Source organism: Dendrobium catenatum, unplaced genomic scaffold (assembly GCF_001605985.2).
Source record: "Dendrobium catenatum unplaced genomic scaffold, ASM160598v2 fragScaff_scaffold_1594, whole genome shotgun sequence".
Lineage (NCBI taxonomy): Eukaryota > Viridiplantae > Streptophyta > Magnoliopsida > Asparagales > Orchidaceae > Dendrobium > Dendrobium catenatum.
In genome coordinates this window covers 382,583-404,574 of record NW_021320056.1, presented here as the reverse complement: position 1 = coordinate 404,574, position 21,992 = coordinate 382,583, and the positions used below count along the sequence as shown (strand labels likewise).

Genomic DNA, 21,992 nt, shown 5'->3' with positions numbered 1-21,992 from the left:
GCTTGTCATTTTAATATTAATTGACTTTCTTTTATAGCCAAATTTACTGTATTTTGACTGTTGTTATCACTCTCTATCACATTAATCTTATAGCTTGATTTGTTCAAGCTATTGGATTACACCATGTTGTACTTATCCTACTCTAATATGATTCAAATCATATTTGGGCATTGTTTGAACATAATTCGAACTATGTAAGAGTTTTTTTGAACTTGGTTCAAATCTTATTTGAACTATGCTCGATCATTATTCAACTCATGTTTAAAATCTATTCAAAGTTATATTCAAATAAGAGTTTGATCAAGACTTGAGTTGTATTTAAAAAAGTTCTAAATTTTTATTGAATATGATTCCAATTTATTAGAACTTGGTTAGATGCTAAATTAAGCTTTTTTTGAATCAATATTGGTCAGGAACAACTTAAATAATTATTTTGTGCTAAAAAATGAGGATATTTTAGTTCATAATGAATAAAAATATATTTCTCTAAGAAATAAAATGCACAAGTTTATTTTTCTAATTATGATAATATGTAAACTTATGAAAATAATCCTGTCTATTAAAATGCGAAAATTTAGAAAATGTTGAGCGTCGCGCCGTCGGCCCGTTGGTCTGCGGTTCGTCGCTGAGAGCTAGCAACTCGCCAGCTCGTTGCTCTCTTCTGATCGAAAAATCGGAAAATAGAGAATGTGGTCCGTTCACAGGCAGGTGATCGTCCTCTTCCTGCTCCTGGCACGAGTGCTTACGCCGGCGGGGAGCTGGCGGGCGACGGCGGTGGGTGTGAACTGGGGGACTTCCTCTTCGCATCCTCTCCCGTCGGCGATGGTTGTCTCTGGTCTCCTCCAGTCGAACAATATCACCAGCGTGAAGCTTTTTGACGCCGATCCCTCCGTTCTTGAGAGCCTCTCCGGCTCTCGAATCAATGTGGTGGTCGGAATTCCAAACAATATGCTCTCGGCTCTCAACTCCTCAAAGAAGGCGGCGGCGAGTTGGGTCCATGATAACATCACACGTTACCTTCCTAATGGCGGAGTCGAAGGCGGAGTTCGAATCGAGTAAGCTTCTCTTGTACCGATTTCTTTTCTGAGCGGTCAGTTATTTCATTTGAATAGAAGGGTTTGGGTTAAGTTTTGTGTATTTTTTTCTGTTTTTTTTTAAACATTTTTTTGGGGACAAAATGCTAATTTGTTTTAGTAGAGTTGGGCTGAAATATTCCTAATTCATGCGTTGTAGATGTGTGAGATAGCCCTAAATGAAAATTTCCTTTTTTATTTCCTTTAGGCTTTCAAATGTGTTTTGGTCTTTCTTTGTTATTTTAATAGTCAATGGGACGTATAGGTTTGGCTACTAGTTTGGTGCTGTATAGAGCTTATCATACTTTATTTGCTTTAAAAAAGTCTTTCTGGGCTCCTTGTCTTTCTTATGTTCTTATTATTTGTGCTGAGACTTTTATTAATGTAAACTGGGCGTCAATATATTGACCTATCTGTTGCAAGATAGAGTCACAATGCTTTCATTATGCGAGGGGATATTTACTTGACTATTTGGCTCATTAAACTTTTCACTTTTACTGCATGGATGGTGAGTTCAGCTTTTGTGGAATTTAATGTATTGGTATATCTGTTGGAATCAGATATATCCCAAAGTTGTTCGGTGGAAATCAGTTGACACTACTCAGGCCCGCTATCTCAAGGAGACGGGAATTGGGTTTCTAGAATGAGATTGGACTTGTTTGGAGAGAAGATATTAGTTAATGAGCCAGCTGGTTTAATAGAGTATCCCTGAGCGATTAGGCCCAAATTATCATTAGTTCTGCCCAACTCACTAAGTTGACTTGATCAATCTAGCCTAAGATAATTATGGGTGTGCATCTATACTCTGATTCCTTGTGTTAGAAAGTCAATGGCAAGACAAATGAATGAAATAAAAATATCACATTTTCGACTGTTGTACACTAAAAAACAGATTAAGGAAACAACAAATCTGGGTCATGCATTCAAGGCATCAATGTTTGAAATTGTGACATTTATGGCCTTTTTTGAAGCAAGGAGTTGAAATCTCAGTGGCTCTCCTTCATTAAAATCTTTTCTTTTTCTTTCTTCAAAAGTTGTTATTGTATGTCGTGCACATCTCCATCTTCTTCAAATGTAAGTCTTTCATGGACTCTCGACCAAGAATATGACTCACAACATATGCAAGTCGAGAAGCCTTCTTTATCTTGGAAACCTTCAGTAGTGGCTAATTATTATGCGATGGATTCTGTGAGCTCTTTTGCTGTTACCTTTCTTCTAGTCACGTCTTTGTAGACATTGATCATTATCTCTCCTACCTCCATAAAGCTGGATACCAAAAAAAAAAAGAAAAAAGAAAAAATCAAGAGTGGAGCTTCTTGAAATGATTAATGTTATTTGCTCTTAGTCTATAGTTAGAAATCCTATGACCATGCTTTCTCTTTTGATTTTGTTCCCATTTTTCTTTATGTCTAGTCTCTATGGGAAATTCATTGCCAATAATTGCAAATTCTACATTTGTGAACTCAGAAGTAACAATGATATCATCATTTCTGCCTAACTTGTAGTTAGTTAGTCTTGTACACTTAATTTTATATATTTCCTCTTTTTTTGCTTCTCATCCTCCTTATGCTTACTCAAGTATGGCTGGACTCATTGAATTACGTATTGTAGAGTCAGTTTTTCCACTAATAATGATGATGACCAAGTAGTTGTGGTGACTAATAACTAGACCCAAGAAAATATTTCATCTCAAGTCATCCTCATTGTTCCCTCAAAAGGTGCTAAGTTGGACAACAAAAATGTGTGTATGGATTTTTGTTACGATGAAAAACTTGAAGACCTTTGATGGAAGCTTGTTGTAGGATCTTTTGATGGCACCTTGAAGTTTAGTGAAAGCTTGTGGAGAATTTGGTGAAGGTTTTAAAATCTTTAGACAACTTAAGGGTTGGTTTTATATGGATTTAAGGGTATGCTTAGGCTAGATATGGTTTGCGGTGGATATGTTCAAATTGGTAAGAGGTGTGGTAAGGTTTATAAGAATTGTAGTGAAGGTGGGAGAGTAGTGGAAGGCTTGAGAGGTAGTTCTTTAGAGTTTGGGGGAGGTAGACCGGATAAGGATTTTTTTTTTTTTGCTTTATGATGTGGACTTGGGCTAGGTATGGGGAAGGATGTTGGATGCTTGTGGAGGTTAGGGGTGATGTTGAGGAATGTTTTAGGGTTGAGTAGATGTGTTGGTGAAAATTTGAGGTTAGGATTTGGTGTGTTACCAAGAGCTAGGGAAAAGGCTTGGGGGATTTAAGACCAAAGGGAGAGGTGTTGGTGAAATTTCAGCTTTGCAATTTGTGTTGATGATGATCATGCTCATTCATCTTGATACCATGATTGGCATTGAGATCTAGTCATAGACCAATGACCATGTGATTTTATTGCATCAACTTTATTGAACTGCAAAGAATTTTGCTTTGTAGAGTTAAGTCCTCATAATCTTCTACCAAGTTTGGAGTAACTTTTTCTAGATATGCTTTGATCATCCAAGTGTCCTTAGAGGGAAGTTGGTTCTTCCATCTAACAAAGAACATGCAACGGGTAACTATTGGTATTTTAATCTTATATGAAATGATCCCCTCAATCTTTATAAAGTTTGGGGTGTGGTAAATTTTGATTTATCTTTTATGTAGGTGTGTTAGCTTTCAAATCCCGAGTCTTTATGATTCCTTCATAAGTAATATAACATCAATATTAAAAATATGACAACAACAACAACAACATCAAGCCTTTATCCCATTATATGAGGTCGGCTACATGAATCCTTTTTCTTTATAGTTTCTTCTTAATAGTCAAATTCTCATTTATATCTAATAAAAATATCATTTTTAATATTTTCTAATCAAATCTTTTTAGGTATACCTCTACCTTTCTTAACATAGGCAAAATCTAATACATCTACTTTCCTAACCGTATTATCGGGAGGCCGCCGTTTTATGTAACCAAACCATCTAGGTGACTCTCTCTAATCTTATCAGCCATTAGAGCTACTCCACTCCAACCTTTTCACGTATATGCCCATTTCATATCCTGTCTCTAAGAGTAAAGTCACTCATCCCCCTGAGCATCCTCATCTCTGCAACACTTAATTTAATATTATGCTTCTCTTTTAATGTCCAACATTTTTGTGCCATAAAACATTACATGTCTAACCACCATCTTATAGAAGTTTTCCTTAAGTTTCAGTGGTAATTTTCTATCACACAACAAGCCCGATGCATTCCTCCATTTCAACCATTCAACTTGAATTCTACAAAAAATATCATCATTTCTTTTACCATCACTCTAAATAATAGACCCAATATATCTATAATATGTACTTTTATTAATAACTTGATTGCACAAAGTCAGAAAACCCATTAGATTTATTGCTACTACAATTACACTCCATGTATTAGGTTTAAGATCTACTCAAAAAAAAAAAACCTTTAGACTCTAAGGTTGACCTCTATAATTCAAGTTTATCTTCTGCTCCCTCTTTAGTCTTATCAACAAGAAGAATATCGTCAGCAAAAGCATACACTAGGGAACATCATCATCTTGCAAATGTTTTGTAAGAACATCCATTACGAAAGCAAAAAGATGTGGGCTTAAGGCTGATCCTTGATGTAATCCAACTAAAATTAAAAAATACTTGGTCAAACCATTGTTTAAAATAGTGCAATATATGGCTCGCCTTGAGGCCCGCCTCAACGCAATTCTAGTGAAAAACATCTCGAGGCTTACGCCTCTAGCTTTTTTATGAGGCTTGCGCCTTAACTTGGTTGAGGCCCACCTTAAGACACGCCTCGCCTTGCCAGCGTGAGGCTTACGCCTCACCTTGCCAGCGTGAGGCTTACGCCTCACCCTATTTATATACTTTTTTTTTGTTAAAACTGACATAAATCACGCCTTCATGCACATTCGAGCGCAACAACTTCCTCTTGATTGCCTCTACTCTATCCCGAGTCCTTCGTTGGAGCCAACACTGTCATAGTCGTCACCGACAATCACTTGAAAGTTGCACATAACCACCCTAAAAATTTTGGAGTATTAATCTCATATTTATGTTGATGAAAATATATCTAAAAGATGAATATGATTGAAATAAATTAAAAAGAAGCATATTTGGAGGCATTCGACTCTACTGAATGAGATAGAGGATAGGCCAATTTGTTATGTAACAACTCAGATAAAGACCACCTCTGTGATGACAGTGCAGATAATTCCTAAGTTGTTGCCAACTATTTCAAGAATTAAATGTAAATGAGTAGATAATTGATCAAAAAGAAAATTTGGAGTTAGAACTTGATGTTATATGACACTTGTTGCGGGCTAGAAAATACGCGGCGATAGAGGTTTAATTCTGCGTCTTAGCGTTGAACGGATAACTAGCTCACACACAGAGAACACAAGATTTTTAAAGTGGAAAACCCTTGAAAAGGGAAAAAACCACGGGGCCTAGCCCAATTGAAAATGATTCCACTAGAACTTTGAATCGGTTACAAATGGTTGAATCACCTTCAGGGGTGTTCAGATTACAACTGGTTACTATCAAAAAGGAGTCGGGTGTTAGACCCAGTATCACTTGGAAGATCGGATGTCGATAGTCCGGACGTGAGCTGAGCGTGGGGTCTGAATGTCGGGCCTTGAGTGACGTCGGGTCTTCGGCAGGACGTCGGGTCTTTGGCAGAACGTCGGGCCTTAAGCAGGACGTCGGGCCTTTGGCGGAACGTCGGGCCTTAAGCAGGACGTCGGGTCTCCAGCAGGGCGTCGGGTCTTCAGCAGGACGTCGGGTCTTCAGCAGGACGTCGGGCCTTAAGCGGGACGTCGGGTCTTCAGCAGGACGTCGGGCCTTCAGCTGGACGTCGGGGCCTTCAAGTAGGCGACAAAGGCCTGAAGAACTGTAGGCGGTAGGAGATAAGGAGTCAGGTGTTAGTCCCAGTGTCACTTGGAAGATCGGATGTTGATGGTCTGGCCTTGAGTAGGACGTCGGGTCTTAAGCAGGACGTCGGGTCTTCAGCAGGACGTCGGGACTTAACTTCGGGCCTTGAACAAGACGTCGGGTCTTTGGCAGGAAGTAGGGACTGAGTGTCAGGCCTTGAACAAGACGTCGGGTCTTTGGCAGGATGTAGGGACTGAGTGTCGGGCCTTGAACAAGACGTCGGGTCTTTGGCAGGACGTCGGGGATGAACGTCGGGCCTTAAGGTGGTGGTCCGGCGAGGTTTTGTGGTGGTCCGGCGAGGTTCCTGCGGTGGTCCGGCGAGACTCCTGCGGTGGTCCGGCGGTGGCCCGGCGAGACTCCTGCGGTGGTCCGGCGGTGGCCCGGCGAGACTCCTGCGGTGGTCCGGCGGTCGTCGAAGAGGAGCTCCCTCCTCTTCTTCCTTCTCTTCTCTTCTCCTCTCTCTTGCCTGGCCCCCCTTCTTGTGAAGAATGAGGGCTCTATTTATAGATTTTCTGGAGTGGCATGGCCCGTAAATAAGTGTGAGATCAAGGGCGAATAGGGAGTGGTCGAATGGACGGTTGATATTGAATCCCTTGATCATACACTATTCGTTGGACATTTGAAGGCCTTAATGATGTCGGAATTTGGCAATCTTGGGCTCGTTGGATTCGTCTCGTCGATTTGTTCGATTCGAGTATAAGCTCGTCAAAATCGGAGACCGTTTGGTAACTCAAATTGCGGTTTGAACCTTTCAACAATGCTTTGATCCCTTGATTCGGACTCATTCGGGCTCGGATTGGGTTGATCTTGGTGTCGTTGGGTTCGTATTTTCGAGATGCTCAGTTTGACTATAAGCTTGCTGAAATCAGAGTTCGGATGCTCCCGGAATTAATTTTTGAAGTTTCCGGTTTGAGTTTGCCTCGAGATTCGTGCCCGATCAAGATAATTTCATGATGACGTATCAACACTTATATGCAATTTCCATATTTAATATTATTTTGTTTTTATAAGATTTGGATTTTAATTCTATTTCATTCAATTTATTGTTTGTTACTTTAGATCTTGTGCAATTTTTTGTTTCATATGTATGTCAATTTGTTAATTCATAATTCAATAGAAAGTTAATATGCTATTATTTAACATATTATTTAGGTATTATATAAAAAATAACTTTTGACATTTATTATCATTTCACAAATTTTTTTTATTTTGAGGCTTACACCACAAAACGCCTCGAGGCTTACGCCTCAAAACGCCTCGAGGCTTACACCTCAAAACGCCTCGAGGCTTACGTCTTGCCTCAAGAACAAAAAATGCCTAAATACCTAATTGCGTAATTTTAAACATTGGGTCAAACCACCTTGTGTTTGAACACAAGTAACAATTCCAGCATACATATCCTTAATGACTTGAATATAAGCATTATTAACCCCTTTCTTTTTTAGAACTCTCCATAACATTTCTCTTGGAACTTTATCCTATACTTTCTCTAAATCAATAAATATCATATGTAGATCCTCCTTATTCTCTCTACTTCTCCATCATACCTCTCAATAAATGTATGACTTCCATAGTAGACCTACCTGGCATTAATCCAAATTTATTTTGAGAAAAATTTGCCTCATGTCACAACCTATGCTTTAATATATAATCTATTATATAAATAATTAAAAGGTAAAGTCTTTGCATCATAGTTTGCTTTCTTAGACTCTTTACGAGCATCTATATATCCTTATCAATTTTCAAAGTTTTCACATCTAAATCAATTTTTATAATAAAGCTTTTTTACTTTTGATCTTTCTTGCACATTTTGATTCCACCATCAATTATTTTCACTATTAGAAGCTTTTCCTTTTGATACTCCAGCACATCATTTGTAACATTTTTAATATTACAAACTATTATTTTCCACATAACATTAACTTTCTCATGCACTGACTAAATGTTAAGATCATGAACCTTACTTTTAAATATATTTTGTTAGTGTTCTTTAAATGCCACAATCTAATCCTAAAATAATTATAGGATTCATTCATCTTAAAGTTCAAAACTAATAAGCAATGTTGAGTACTTAGACTTTCACTCGGAATAACTTTACAATTTTTGCAATCTAAACAATCTATTTTTCTTACAAGAAAATAATCAATATGAGTTTTATTATATCCATTCTTATAGGTAATGATATGCTTATCTTTTTTTCTTAAATAAGGTATTAATAATTATAAAATCATAAGTTAGAGTAGAATTTAATATAGTCTTATCACCTTCATTAGTTACTCCAAACCCATAGCCACCATGAATGCTTTTAAAATCCTCTACCTCTCTACCAAGATATCCATTTAAATCTCCCCCATTGAAAACTTTCTTCAAGAGGTATTTTTTGTAATAATTCTTTTAAATCATTATAAAATTTTAATTTTCAACACAAATCTAAACATTCTTGAGGACTATAAGCACTTATAATATCAATAATTTTATCATTAACAATAATCTTCAAAACTATAATTTTATCTCCAATTATATTAATTTTTACAACATTGTCTTTTAAACTCTTATCTATAATCATACTTACATCATTTCTGGTATGACTCCTACTAAAATATCAAAGTTTAAATCTTAAACTATAAATCTCCTTAGCCTTCTCTCCTACCCATTTAATTTTTTGAATGCATAAAATATTTACATTCCTATGAATCATAATATCAATTAATTTCATTAATTTACCTGTAAAGAACCTACATTGTAAGATCCTAACCTAATTTTAGTTTTATGGACTAGCTTCTTTGCCCAAATCTGTCCATAATATGGAAACCCTTGCCTATTGAACACTGCATATGTGTGCCAATGTAGCAGCCCTTGCACACTTAACATTGTATTCATGCCAGACAGCTTGTCCCTTTCAGGGAATGCCTTAGCATTAACAAAATGAATTAAATGACTCATGTCATGATTATTCGACAAATTTTATGGTAGTCGTCGACTGCTTAATACAACCCTCCACTTTTCTAATCCAAGACTTGAGACTTGACAATGATAGTTTAAAAAAAAAAAAAAATGATAGTTTTAAATAATATTTGAAGGTAATTTCGAGAAAATAAGCATTTGCTCCAAGTTTCTTAAGTATTTTGAACGAGCCACAAAACTTGATAGGTAACATTTTGAATTTGGCAGTAGCATGTCATTTGGTATGAATGCACGTCACCTTTATTATATTCTCGAGATAAATGCTTAAGACTATAGTATTAACATATTTGTTATTGCTTCACTTGGTTAACTTATGCATGAAGGCCGTGAAGATTATATGAGAATGTAAATGCAACATTCGAGAGTGAATGATATGGGATCATTTGATTATTATGATTATAACTATAGGCAATCTTAAAGGGAGTTTTCTTTGTTTTAGAAACATTATTGTTTTACATAAATTCAAATGTTGGCAAGTGTTGAGAAAAGTTCCTAATTTTTATTAAGCATCCCTGAAGGTTGCTGATGCAATTATTATTTTTGTCTTAATTTATTTTTATGTAATGTGAATAATATTAGTTGTGTTTTATGTTTTTTTTAAAAGCTATCCAATGATGGAGAACATCCAATGATCACGGTAGGATGTGCTTGGGCATTGTAAGGCTTGGGTTTGCTTGCATTTGGGTCCTTGTCCTTTGGGCTGTTGGCTGCTCTTGGGTTGGATCTTTGCTGCTCTCGGGTTGGGCTTTGGCTGCTTGGTGTTGAGCTTAATAAGTTGGGTCCTACTTGATGTTAGCTCATTAATGCTTGAGCTGAAGTTTAGCTCATTATTTGAAGGAGTAATTGCACTTCTTAGCTCATAAATTCAAAAAGGTATGTGGAGTGCAGCTTGTCTCATCCTATTCTTGTGTCTCTTTGGTTTCTTCCTTGTGAGTCAAGCTGGTTGTCTTTTCATTTCTCCTCCCTGGTTGTTTTCCCGTGATTACCTTGCCCCGTTTCCTGTGTTGGCTCCTCGGGTCCCTCTCTAGCTGCTTTCCCATCGCTTGCTGGCTGGGTTTTCCGTGGCTTGCTGGTTGGGTTTCCCTTGGTTTCTCTCCCTGTTTTCTATGCATTTTTGGGGGTTGTTGTGGTGTATTTTGGCCTTTCATTTCCCCAAACCTGATTGATTTTGGTTGGAGGTCTTATGGCTGTTTGGCTTCTTTCATTTGCTTATAAGTTTGAGATATTTTGAGAAGGAAAAGGTTGTTGAATATTTGAGCAAAGTCTCTACTTAAAACCCGAGGGTTTCTTTTCTTGGAAAAGCTTGAGAGCTTGTTCCACCCTCCCTTTCCTCTTCTCTATTTCGTCTTGGCTTCTAACCTCTTATTCTCTACGCAAGTTCAACTCCACCTGTATCTTTCTTCTTGAGCTCTTGGAAGTTGTTTGTTGGCTGATTTTTGGAGACATTTGCCGGAGGAGTTTGGTAGGACGTTGGACCCTCGGTTTGAAAGCCTAAGCACTATCTTCATATATTTTCCTACTCTCGTTGCATGTGAGGAAACCTCTAGATGGTTGTTCTGAGGATAGCATTTTTATGTTATTAATTTGTTTTGTTTGATTTGACTTTTGTTTATCCGGATGTTTGTTTGATTGTTTGCAAGCTAAAGTGAATCGAGTTTGATTTCATGTTGTCCTTGTATTCTCCAACTTGGCTTTTCTCTCTAATTTGCTTACATCAGTTGCTTAAGACTATACTAACTATTTTCATTTTACTATCAATTTGAGAGTGGAAAGTAGACAAATGATTTAGTTTAATATAATTTTTTTCCAAAAATATATAATAAATCTCACTCAATTAGAAATAATGATAAAAGGCAGACTATGTATTGTAACAGTTTTGTTTTTTGAAAAGTAGTTTGGCAATGTGAGATACATTATTAGCTTTTGAACATGATAAAAATGAGTAATTTTGAATAATATATTTATGGCAACATAATTGCAATCCCTGATGATACTTTTGTTGGCCAATTGTGAAGTCCATGAATAAGTGTTCCCCAAAGTCTGTATGAAATTCATATTAATGTATTTGTTAGGCCTTTGCTTTCTTGTGTTTGCTGAAAATTCAAAAAAAATTGTTAAACCTCATAGAACTAGCCTGAGGCGCACCAAGAAGGGGTGAATTGATAATTTTAAAAATCTATAAGCAGGAATACTATTTTTTTATTTATCCACAAAATAACTTAAAAATTTAATTCAGATAGATTACTCAAACTAATATGCGGAAGCAATTTATATAAAAATTTATATGATAAAAGTTTTCTTTTTAAATTTTAACACATGCAAATATTCTTGTAGCAAAAAGGTTTAAACTTAATGCAGCTGATTGATAAGATTGAAACCAATAAACTCAATTTGCAAATAAAGAAAATTGCATGAAAATAAAAATGCTGAAAATAGAAAAAACACATCAAAAATTTTATAGTGGCTTGATCAATCTTGACCTACGTCCACTCCCAGAGTCTTCCGCTCCGGGTATTGCACTAACACTAAATGACTCTCCCTTTGCTCCCACAACAAGGTGGAGAAGTCTTTATAGATTCACTTTTACCAAACCTGATGGGGCGGAGGGCCGGAAGCTATGTCACCTTCCCACCTTGAATCGTTTTTTTTCCTCCTGAAAAAGACAGAGAACCCAAAGCTTTTTCTCTCTCCTAAAGAAGGCAGCGTATCTCCAATCTTTTTTTCCCTCCTAGAGATGACATAGTATCTCCAATGTTTTTCTTCTTCTGGAGAAGGAAGAATACCTAGAGGACTTGACTTCGAAGCCTCTCTCCAAAGAGAGCCTTAAAGGACTCACCAAGGCCACAGGAGGAGCAAGGGTGTAAGCTAGCCCGAAGCAATCGTGTGATCCTCTCACACTACTTCATCATGCTCAACTTCACATTCTTCTTCCTCTCAAACCCTGATTTTCTCTCAAAAGCACATCTCTTAGAGTTCCTTATTCATTCACACAATCCTCCCTATTACTAAGAGATTCTTCAAAACATTGCTTAAGCATTTGCTTTCAAAAAATCTTAAAAATTCAAGTTAATTGCCTCTATTCGTACAATACGATTGGAATTCGTACTATATGGTCAGTTAAAAAAATAGACCCATCCAATATGATGCAAACAGTCGTTCAGACAAACAGTTTAACTTTTCGAACACATCACACAATATGATCATAAGGTCGTCCGGTACGATCTGTTTACTTTCTCTCTATTCATATAAGACGATTTCTGAGATGATTAGAAATCATCTCTGTCAATCATCCCCTACTACTCTCACCGTACAATACCGTTAATTCATTTTTAGTGATTTGTCTTGTACGATATGAACATCGTACAATATGATTATTCCATGATTTGTTTGGTACGATCTTTGGGACAATTATATTTTGTCTCAGTTAATCGTACGGTATGATTAAGATCGTATAATACGATTTATTATAATTAATTAAACCATAATTTGATTGACTAATTATGATGGTTAATTTAAGTAAGATTTTAAATTTTTGTACAATACGAATTACATCGTACAATACGAATCACATCGTACAACACGAATCACATCGTACAGTATGATTAATTTAAAATTCAAAATTTGAATATCTTAATTTATCCAACGGCTAGGATTTTCAGATCGTAACAAATTGTATAATATGATTAGTTCATAGAAATTAATTGTTCAATTAGCCGTTAACCTATTCTCTGTATAACTGATTGTACAGTATGATTGTAAGTTGTACAATACGATTAGTACAAAAAAAATTTAACTTTAACTTTTCTCACTCTCCCTATGTTTGTGTGCACGGTCACCAAATTGCATACTCTTATGTGGCCAGACTCAAGAAATAGAAAAAAAATTAATATTACATACCCTTTTACTTGACATCCTATTCCACCCAATCTTGAGTTTCTAGTAGTCTTTAGTAGTGTTTACCTGCAATGTTAGCGCTCACACACAAAAGAAATATATAAAATATCTACTGAGAAAAATAACAATTCAATTAATAATATTTGTCATCATCAAAATCACAGACTAGGGATTATAGATTGCAACAATCTCCCATTTTTGATGATTGCAAACAATTTTGGTTAAGAGGTAAAACAAAAATTTTTTCTCCTAAGCTCCCCCTCACTGAGCGATAGATTTAAAAATAAGATGTTCAAAATATTTTTTTAATACAGAGAAATAAAATAGTAGAATTAAAGATAGAAAAGTAAAACAAAAGAAATAAACAAAAATAGAATTCTATTAAAAACCCATATAACCAGACATACAACCAAAACATACATTTTCTCCCCCTTCTGACATCACTAAAAAGAGGAGGAATATGGAAAAACAAGCTAGACATTATAAGTCATAAATATAATTATACAAAACAAACAATCACAAAAAGTAAGACGGATCCTGATCAGGTAGTGGTGGTTGTTGAAAATATTTATGGATGGAGGTAGATTATCTTCAATTAAGGAAAACATTTCTCCAAATTATCCCATTTCTTCCACATGTTGTTGTTGTTGTTGTTGTTGTTGAATGTGATAGTCTAGCTGGGTTTCTAATCGCTTGAGCCTCTAAATTATTTTGTCGTGAGGGTAGGTAGGGTAGGCAGGTGCAGATGATGGTATTGGTGGTGTTGCAGGTCCACCTGCAGGCGCAACTTACCCTTTTTCATCAAAATCTGGCTTGTCGTGCTCGTGCCCCGATGAAAAAGAATACAGAAGGCAACATCCGTATAGAAGATGGGAAGATTATCGGAGGAGCAGGACATGTGAGTTCGTATTTCTTTCGGGCGATTTCTAGTTCTTTTGCTTTTGAAATCCACCATGCGCGGTTGACTCGACCCCGAGACTAGTATGGAGGTCAACAACATGTTGACGTGGAAGTAATCAAGTTGAGGTATTATATGAAATGGAGGGGCTTTAGTGGCGGGAGTTAGTCGTCTTTTATAGAGGTTTTATTTGATGGCTATTACAACTTCCTTCACATGCGGGAGGTGAAGGGAGTCATCATGCTAAATTTTTTTCTTAAACTTTCCATGTGCATAATGTGGAACACTGCCGTTGGCAGGTTCCAAACTTTAGATGAGAAAAGATGAGGGTTGCATTAGATAATTGACATCCATTCTGAAACTTATCGAATAATCATACTATGGATCGTTTAATGCATTGAGTTAATGCTAGGGCATTTTCTGGAAGTGACACGATGTATGACTTGAAAAATGTGCAAGAGCCGCTACACTAGTGCTCAGATGCATTGTTAAATAAGCAAAGGTTCCTGCATCATGGATGCTTGTGGGAGAAGAACATGGTTTAAAAATAGTTTGAGGCACATGCGTTGTGGCATGCTTTGAACTGAGGCGCATAAGGAGCGCCTCGAGGCTTAAGCCTCAGTAGTGCCAGCGAAGCTTACCCCTTTTTTAAATGAGGTGTATGCCTCGAGGCTTAGTCCTTAAGGTATTTTGTAGCAGCGTCTCATACTTGTTAAATTTTTTAATTTTTTATTATGTATTATATATATATATATATATATATATATATATATATATATTTCTGTTATATAAAAAGAAGGAACCAATTATCTGTAAGAAGAATGAATAAGATTGAATTATTGTGTTATGTTTAATAAAAAATTGAAAGATAGACACCTGAAATACAATGACGAATAATTGGTGATTATGAAATATATCTTTTGATTTTTGATGATATATTATCCGATGATGAATGGATAACAATAAAAAATAGTGAAAGATTTAAAACTGAAGATGGATGAATGCTTTTGATGATGAGGAGAATGAAGATATTAATGTTAATATTAAAATGACTACTAAATTGGTAATAGCTTCTACTGCATAGCCATTTAAAAAAAAGTGGAAAAGTGAGGTTTGAGCTTTTAACTATAATAGATTACTTTGTAATGTTACAAATTTATTGCTTTATTTTATATTATAGTGAATCCAATATTAATTGATATAGAGAGTTAAAAAAAGTTTTAGTTGAAGAAGTTTTTGCTGATGATAATGATTCAAAATTCGAGAATGATATAATTATTACATATGAAGGCCATTATTAAGAATATGAAAGTAAAAGATGAGTCTGTTGTGGATACTGATCCTTATGGTTTCTTTAAGTTTTAAATTAGTGTTTATTTTGAATCTCGTTTCAAACTTTCATTTTATAAATTACATTTAATATTGAAATTTGTAGTTTAAATCCTTATGATGATGAATCAAATAAATATTGATGTTTTATTTTATTTTTGTCTTTTTTATAAATTATTTGCAAGTTCATGAATTTTTATTATTCTATTTCAAGGCTTATGCCTCGATCCGTCTTCAGGCTTATGCCTCGCCTCGTTGAGGCAAAACGTATCGATTCCCGATTTCATTTTTTAATTATTGACAAAGAAGTTAGTTTACGAAACTAAAATTAGGATATGAACTTGAAATATATGTACTTTTATAGACAAATCAATGAAATTATTAAATATTATGATTCATATGAAGATAAATATTCTATGTATTTATGAAACTAAATGGGTTCAGAAAAAAGTTAATTAGATTGATATTTTAGGATTTAATTCTGATATTCTGATAAGAGACATACTAAGAATGGTGTAAGTGTGATTATTAATAAGAGTTTGAATGATTATGTTGTAGAAATCAATAGAATTAGAGATATAATTATAAATTTAAAGATTATTAATGTTATAAGTGCTTATGCTTCTTAATTAGGTTTGAATATGTATTAAAAAATAAAATTTTAAAATGACATAGAAGAATTAATATAAAGAGTATCTTTTGAAGAAAGAGTTTTAATTACAGAAGATTTAAATGAATAGGTTGGTAAAGTGATAGAAGATTTTAAAAGTATTCATGATGACTATAGGCTTAGAACAACTAATATTTTGGTCTAGCTTATGATATTGTAATTGCTAGTATTTATTTAAGAAAAGAGAGGAATATCTTATCACTTATAAAAATTGGCATAATAAAACTCAAATTGATTACTTTCTTATAACAAAATAAATCATTTAAAATGTAAAAATTATAAAATCATTTTGAGTAAAAGTTTATGTATCCAACATTACTTATTAGTTTTGGATTTTAAGATGGATTGATAGAAAATAAAAATCGAGTAATATATTATCCTAGGATTAAATGAGTACATTTAAGGAATGCTAATAAAAATATTTTTGAGAGTAAGATTTATGATCTTAAAATTTGAGCTATTTATAAGGAAGTTAATATTATATAAGAAAAAAATAGCTAGTGAGATTATTAATATTGAAAGAAAAAACTTTAAAATACAAATATTTGACGGTGAAATCAAACTGTATAAGAAAAAAATTAAAAATAAGAAATTTGGTTATAAAAATTCGTTTGAATGTAAAAGCTCAAATATTGAGAAATATATAAAATGGTTGTAGGGAATCTAAAAAAGTAATATACGCTGCAAAGAATTTAGCTTTTAGCGACTTATATAATAGATTAGATACTAATGAGGAAAAAAAATATGTGTAAGTCAGCCAAGTAAAGAGACATGAGAAGTAAGGATTTAATTCAAATGAAGTGCATTAAAATAAAAATAAAATCAGTTTTCTTAAAAAAGGATATTCAATATAGGTGGATGAGATATTTTAATTAACCTTTCAATAAAGGTAGTGAGAATACGATTGATTTTAGTAATCTTAGCACCTCAACTGAAAATAACAAATTTTATTTTTATCATTGTATTGGTAAAAGCAAAGTTGGAGAAACTTAAAAAAAAATGCTAGATGAGTGGAGAGTGTGTTGATTCCTATTTTAAGAATAAACGTTATACTCAAGAGTGTGCGAATTATAGAGTAGTTAACTTAATGTGTCACACATTAAAATTTTGGGAGAGAGTAATTGAGCATTGGTTATGATGTGATACAAATGTTTCTCAAAATTAGTTTGGATTCATGCCGGGTGGAAGCATATATTTGCTGTGAGGTTTGATGGAGAAATAGCGAGAGATTAAGGGTGATCTGCTTATGATATTTATTGATTTAGGGAGAGCTTATGATAAAATTCCAAAAAAAGTGATTTGGAGAGTTTTTGAAAAGAAAAAAAGTATGAATTATTCTTATAATCAATTCATTAATGATATGTATACAAGAGTTGGTACTAGTGTTCAAATACAATGTGATTTGACCAAGTATTTTCCTATTTCAATAGGATTATATAAGGGATTATCTTTAAGCCTATATCTTTTTTGCTATAGTCATGGATAATCTTACTAAACATTCGCAAGAAGATGTACTTTGGTGATGCTTTTTGTTGATAATATTCTTGTTGATAAAAACTTGAATTCTGGAAGTCAACCTGAGAGTCTAAAGGTTTTCCTTTAAGTAGATGTAAAATTGAATATATGAAGTGTAATTTGAGTAGTTATAAATAAATTATGTGGTGGGATTGTGGCATTGGGTGATCAAGTTATTAAAATGAGTGCACGTTTTTGATATATCGGGTCTATTGTTCCAAGAGATGGTGAAATAGATAGGGACATTATAAGTAGAATTCAAGTTAGATCGTTGATGTGGAGGAATACATTTGGCTTGTTGTGTGATAGAAAAGTACCCCTCAAACTTAAGGGAAAATTTTATAAGATGATGGTGAGACTTGCAATGCTTTATGGTATTGAATGTTGGCCATTAAAAGAAAAGCTTAAAATTAAGTGTTCCAGAGGTGAAAGTGTAGATTTACACTTAAGAGATAGAGTGCGAAATGAGTATATATGTGAGAAGGTTAGAGTTGCTCCAGTGGCAGATAAGATTAGAGAGAGACGCCTTAGATGGTTTGGTCACATAAAAAATTCGCCTTCTGATAACCCTGTTAGGAGAGTAAATGTATTATATTTAACCTATGTTAAGAAAGATAGATGTAGACCTAAAAAGAATTGGTTAGAAAGTATATAAATGACATTTTTTTAATTAGATATAAATGAGAATTTGACTCTTAATAGGATATAATGGAGAAAAAGAATTCGTGTTGCCGACCTCATAGTGGGATAAATGCTTGTTGTTGTTATTGTTGTTGTTGCATATGCATAATGTGGATCCTAGCAATTTGAGACATGTCATTAAGAGGATAGTGATTTAAATCGGATGATTTGAAGTGAAGGATCGATCTCAATCAAATGTAGTTTGATAGACTTCTTTTGGATTATTATAAAATTGAGTTATGAGTTGGATTTATGGGGTGAAACCCGAGTTTCTTTGTCTATTGGATTGACAAGGTGTTTAATTTTCTTATTGTTAAATTTGAAATCGTGAGTTTTCTTTATCGTAGTGAATGACATCCATGTCAAAACGCCAATGTCCACCTAAATGGATGTGAACAATGTTCATGGGGAGGATGATACAACACCAAAACATATCCTAAGAACAATGATTAGATCTCAAATCAAGGAACTGTATCAAGGTTAAAGTTCATCATCATCATCACCAAATATATATCTCAAAGCATGAAGAAAGCAATCTTGACCTATCACTTCCTAAGGACACAAATGTGCTCTCATTGCCGCCTTTGCCTCTACGACATACTTGCATATTGCTTGTTTGAAGATAACCACTCCACTTGCCAAAGTTGGCTTGGTTGAATATTTTCATTTAATAGCTTTTTTATTTTATTGTATTTTGTATAATTGTTTTTCTTTATTTGTTGGACAAGTCTCCATGTGACTACTTGTAAATGGCTTAAAAATATTGCCAAATCAAGAATTGGCAACCACCCTAGGATTAAAGAAGAAGAGTAATTTAAGTTGTACATCATATATAATTGGGAAATCATCTAATACATGCCAGGAATTCCTATTTATAAAAATAAAGTTATAAAAGATAAGATTGAAATCAAATATAATATAATCCTATCTAAAAATTTAAATTAAAACCTATAGTTATCCCAAAGAATAATAAATTCTAGTTTTAATTAAAATAAATTTAGAAGTCTTAATTTAAATCAAGTAACTGAATCAAATCCTAAATCTTTTCTTTTGTGCTGCATCAAGCAAGCACATACAATTGTAAATGCTGCAACTTAGACTTCTAGGGGGTGATTTGGTAATGATAGTAAGATAGTTAAAGTAGGTCCTCTTATAATTTCAAGCTAATTTGCACAATGAAATGAAAGCAAATTGAAAATGGTCCATCTCTATGTTTCAAAAAGAAAACATGGCTTGTCACGTAGCTATATTTGAACTTTAGATTGATTAGATTGGCTAGGATCGAATTTGGTTTGGGGCTCATTTAGTTTTGCATTCAAGTTAGACCAGCTCAAAGTTGGGCTTGGGTTTTATTACGCTGGTTTGGGCTGAGGATTGGATAGTGAGGAAGAGCTGGGTTTTTACAAATGCATTTAAGAGATGAGCAGTCTGGAGAAATGGACGAGAACACTGTTAGGTGGATGTCCGCACTAGAATTTATGGTTTATTATTATTATTATTATTATTTTTATTTATAGAAAGATGGACAACTGGTGGTGTTGATTATCTATTGTCACGATGTTTCTTATATTATCTTAGAGCACTGCATTCGGCTTTGCAAGAGTGGGCTTGACTTATGTAAGCAACCTTAAAATGAGCACAGCTAAGTCTATCCATAATTCGGTAGAACTATCAAATGGTGAAGGAATTGCTTTTAACTGTGGGATTTCATTCTTTGTTGCGTGGTTGCTCAAGTCTTGTATGAGCCTATATAAAAGTTGATGAATCGATGCAATTAAATGATATTTTTTGGATATTCTTAAGCCGTTTAGCCTCGTTTAACTATGACAATTGAATAAAATGAAAACTTTCATGAATAACTCATTAATTTCTCTTGTTGTAGTCACCCTTTTCCTCAGTTCAATGAATAACAAAATTGCTAATAAACTGTGAGCTTTTCTTCATAATTTGAACGATTAACCCATCAAATTATTAATAGACGTTAGAAATTGATTCGGGAAAAAAATTCTCTTTTGAACTGTGAGTGAACCATTGATTTTTTTTTTTTTTTTGATTCCTGGTTTTTTTTAGGGACAGTTGTATACATACAATCTAAATCTTGATTATTTACAAAACTTGCATCCAAATATCTCGATTTATATAATATCATCCAAACCTCGAGAGAAAAACAAGCCCTATCCTTTCTTTTGCTCTCATTAAATTCTCAATTATTTGCTCATAGCACACATAAATATATGGGTTTAATAGGTCTTTTTAAAAGCCTAGGTTTTTTAATTTTTTTAATAAGAATGTTTTGGTGGTATGTGTTTAAATCTCTTTATTTTGTTTTTTATTGTGGATTAAAGAAGAAAAAAATAAATAATATTCTCATTATTCTGTACGTTCTGAGATTTTGCATTTCTTCTTTCCATATTCTCTAGACCGCCAAATGAAGGTTTAAATTTTAAATTATGCAGGGAAGTTTTATAGTAGGGGAAGCCATTTCTTCTGGTCTTTCTGCTAATGAAATGTTTTCACAGGTACATTGCTGTTGGCGATGAGCCATTTCTTCTCAGCTATGCGCAACAATTCTATCCCTTCATAGTTGGTGCAGCAATCAATATTCACCTTGCACTTGTGAATGCCAAGTTAGCCGATAAAGTGAAAATCATTGTTCCTTGCAGTTCTGATGTATATCAATCCAACTTCAGCCTCCCTTCTACAGCTCACTTCAGGGATGATCTAAATACAACTATGTTTCAGCTTCTCTCCTTTCTAAGCATCCACCGCTCACCCTTTGTGATCGATATCAACCCTTTTCTAAGCTTTCAACAGAACAAAAACCTTTCCATTGACTACTTTCTCTTTCAATCCAGTGCACATCACTTATCTGATGGACACAATAGGTACAAGAATTTCCTTGATTCAAGCATTGATGCTCTAGTTACATCATTAACCAAGGCTGGTTTTAGAGACATGGAGATCATGATTGGGAGGATTGGATGGCCTACTGATGGATCAGCGAATGCGACAGCCGGTGTGGCTCAATCCTTCATGCAAGCTTTAGTTGAACACCTGAAGAACAAAGTTGGAACACCATTACGGCCGAAGAGACCTGTAGTAGAGACATATATCTTTAGTCTCTTAGATGAAGACCAGCGTGACATAACTACAGGAAACTATGAAAGGCACTTAGGCATCTTCACGTTCGACGGCCAAGCTAAGTATATTGTCGACTTGGGGCAAGGCTCAAAGAAACTAGCCAATGCCCAGAATGTGGAGTACCTTAGCTCGAGGTGGTGTGTGGTGAATAACAATAAGGACTTATCCAATGCTTCTGCCAGTGCCGTGAATGCATGTACTAATGCTGACTGTACTGCCCTTTCTTCAGGGGGCTCTTGTTTTAAACTTGGATGGCCTGCAAATATCTCTTATGCCTTCAACAGCTATTACCAACAACATGATCAGGGTGCAGAGAGTTGTGACTTTGATGGTCTGGGTTTGCTCACGACAGTCGATCCATCAATTGATGATTGTATGTTCGCTATTGCACTTCGCACATCATTCTCTACCTCTCTTCGTGGATTACCGATGCTTTTTTGGTGTACAATTGTAAGTTCATTCCTTCTCTTTGATCTGGTAAAGGAGAATTTTATTTTGGATGCAGTTTTCTAGGTAATATTTTGCTTTCAGGTTTTATTTTATGTTCTATATTAGAGTTTCTTGTGCTTAGTTACTCCATTAGACGCTGGGTTTTGTCTCTTTTGATTTGCATCGTGGTACTTGGAATGTTATATTGTCTACTTTTTTTTTTTTTTTAATCTTGTGTAAGGGGCATTTTTTTATTCATTTTTTAACTTCATGGCATATGGTTTCTCGGCTTGTGGGACTTTAGCTCTCAGTTTACGTTGTTTAAGCTTAAACCATTGAATGGTGATCGAACAAATGGGAAATGAGATGCTAGCAGCAGGCTTGGAGTGAAAGATTTCTTTTTAATTTCACCTTCAATGAGTTTCATCCAGTCATCACATTAATGGATGTTGGGTTCGAGAAGTTGGTAGAGAGAGATAAGAGTAAATC

At 34.6% G+C, this 21,992-nt stretch overlaps 1 protein-coding gene across 1 annotated transcript; it reads left to right on the top strand.

Annotated features, from left to right (window-relative positions):
* Positions 1 to 580: 580 nt before the first annotated feature.
* On the top strand, positions 581 to 21,730 carry LOC110098212 (glucan endo-1,3-beta-glucosidase 9). The gene is made up of 2 exons (XM_020824955.2): positions 581 to 1,055; positions 20,453 to 21,730. Exons 1-2 carry the CDS (start codon positions 688 to 690, stop codon positions 21,585 to 21,587), a joined length of 1,503 nt encoding a protein of 500 aa, XP_020680614.1. The 5' UTR covers positions 581 to 687; the 3' UTR covers positions 21,588 to 21,730.
* The last annotated feature ends 262 nt before the right edge of the window (positions 21,731 to 21,992 follow it).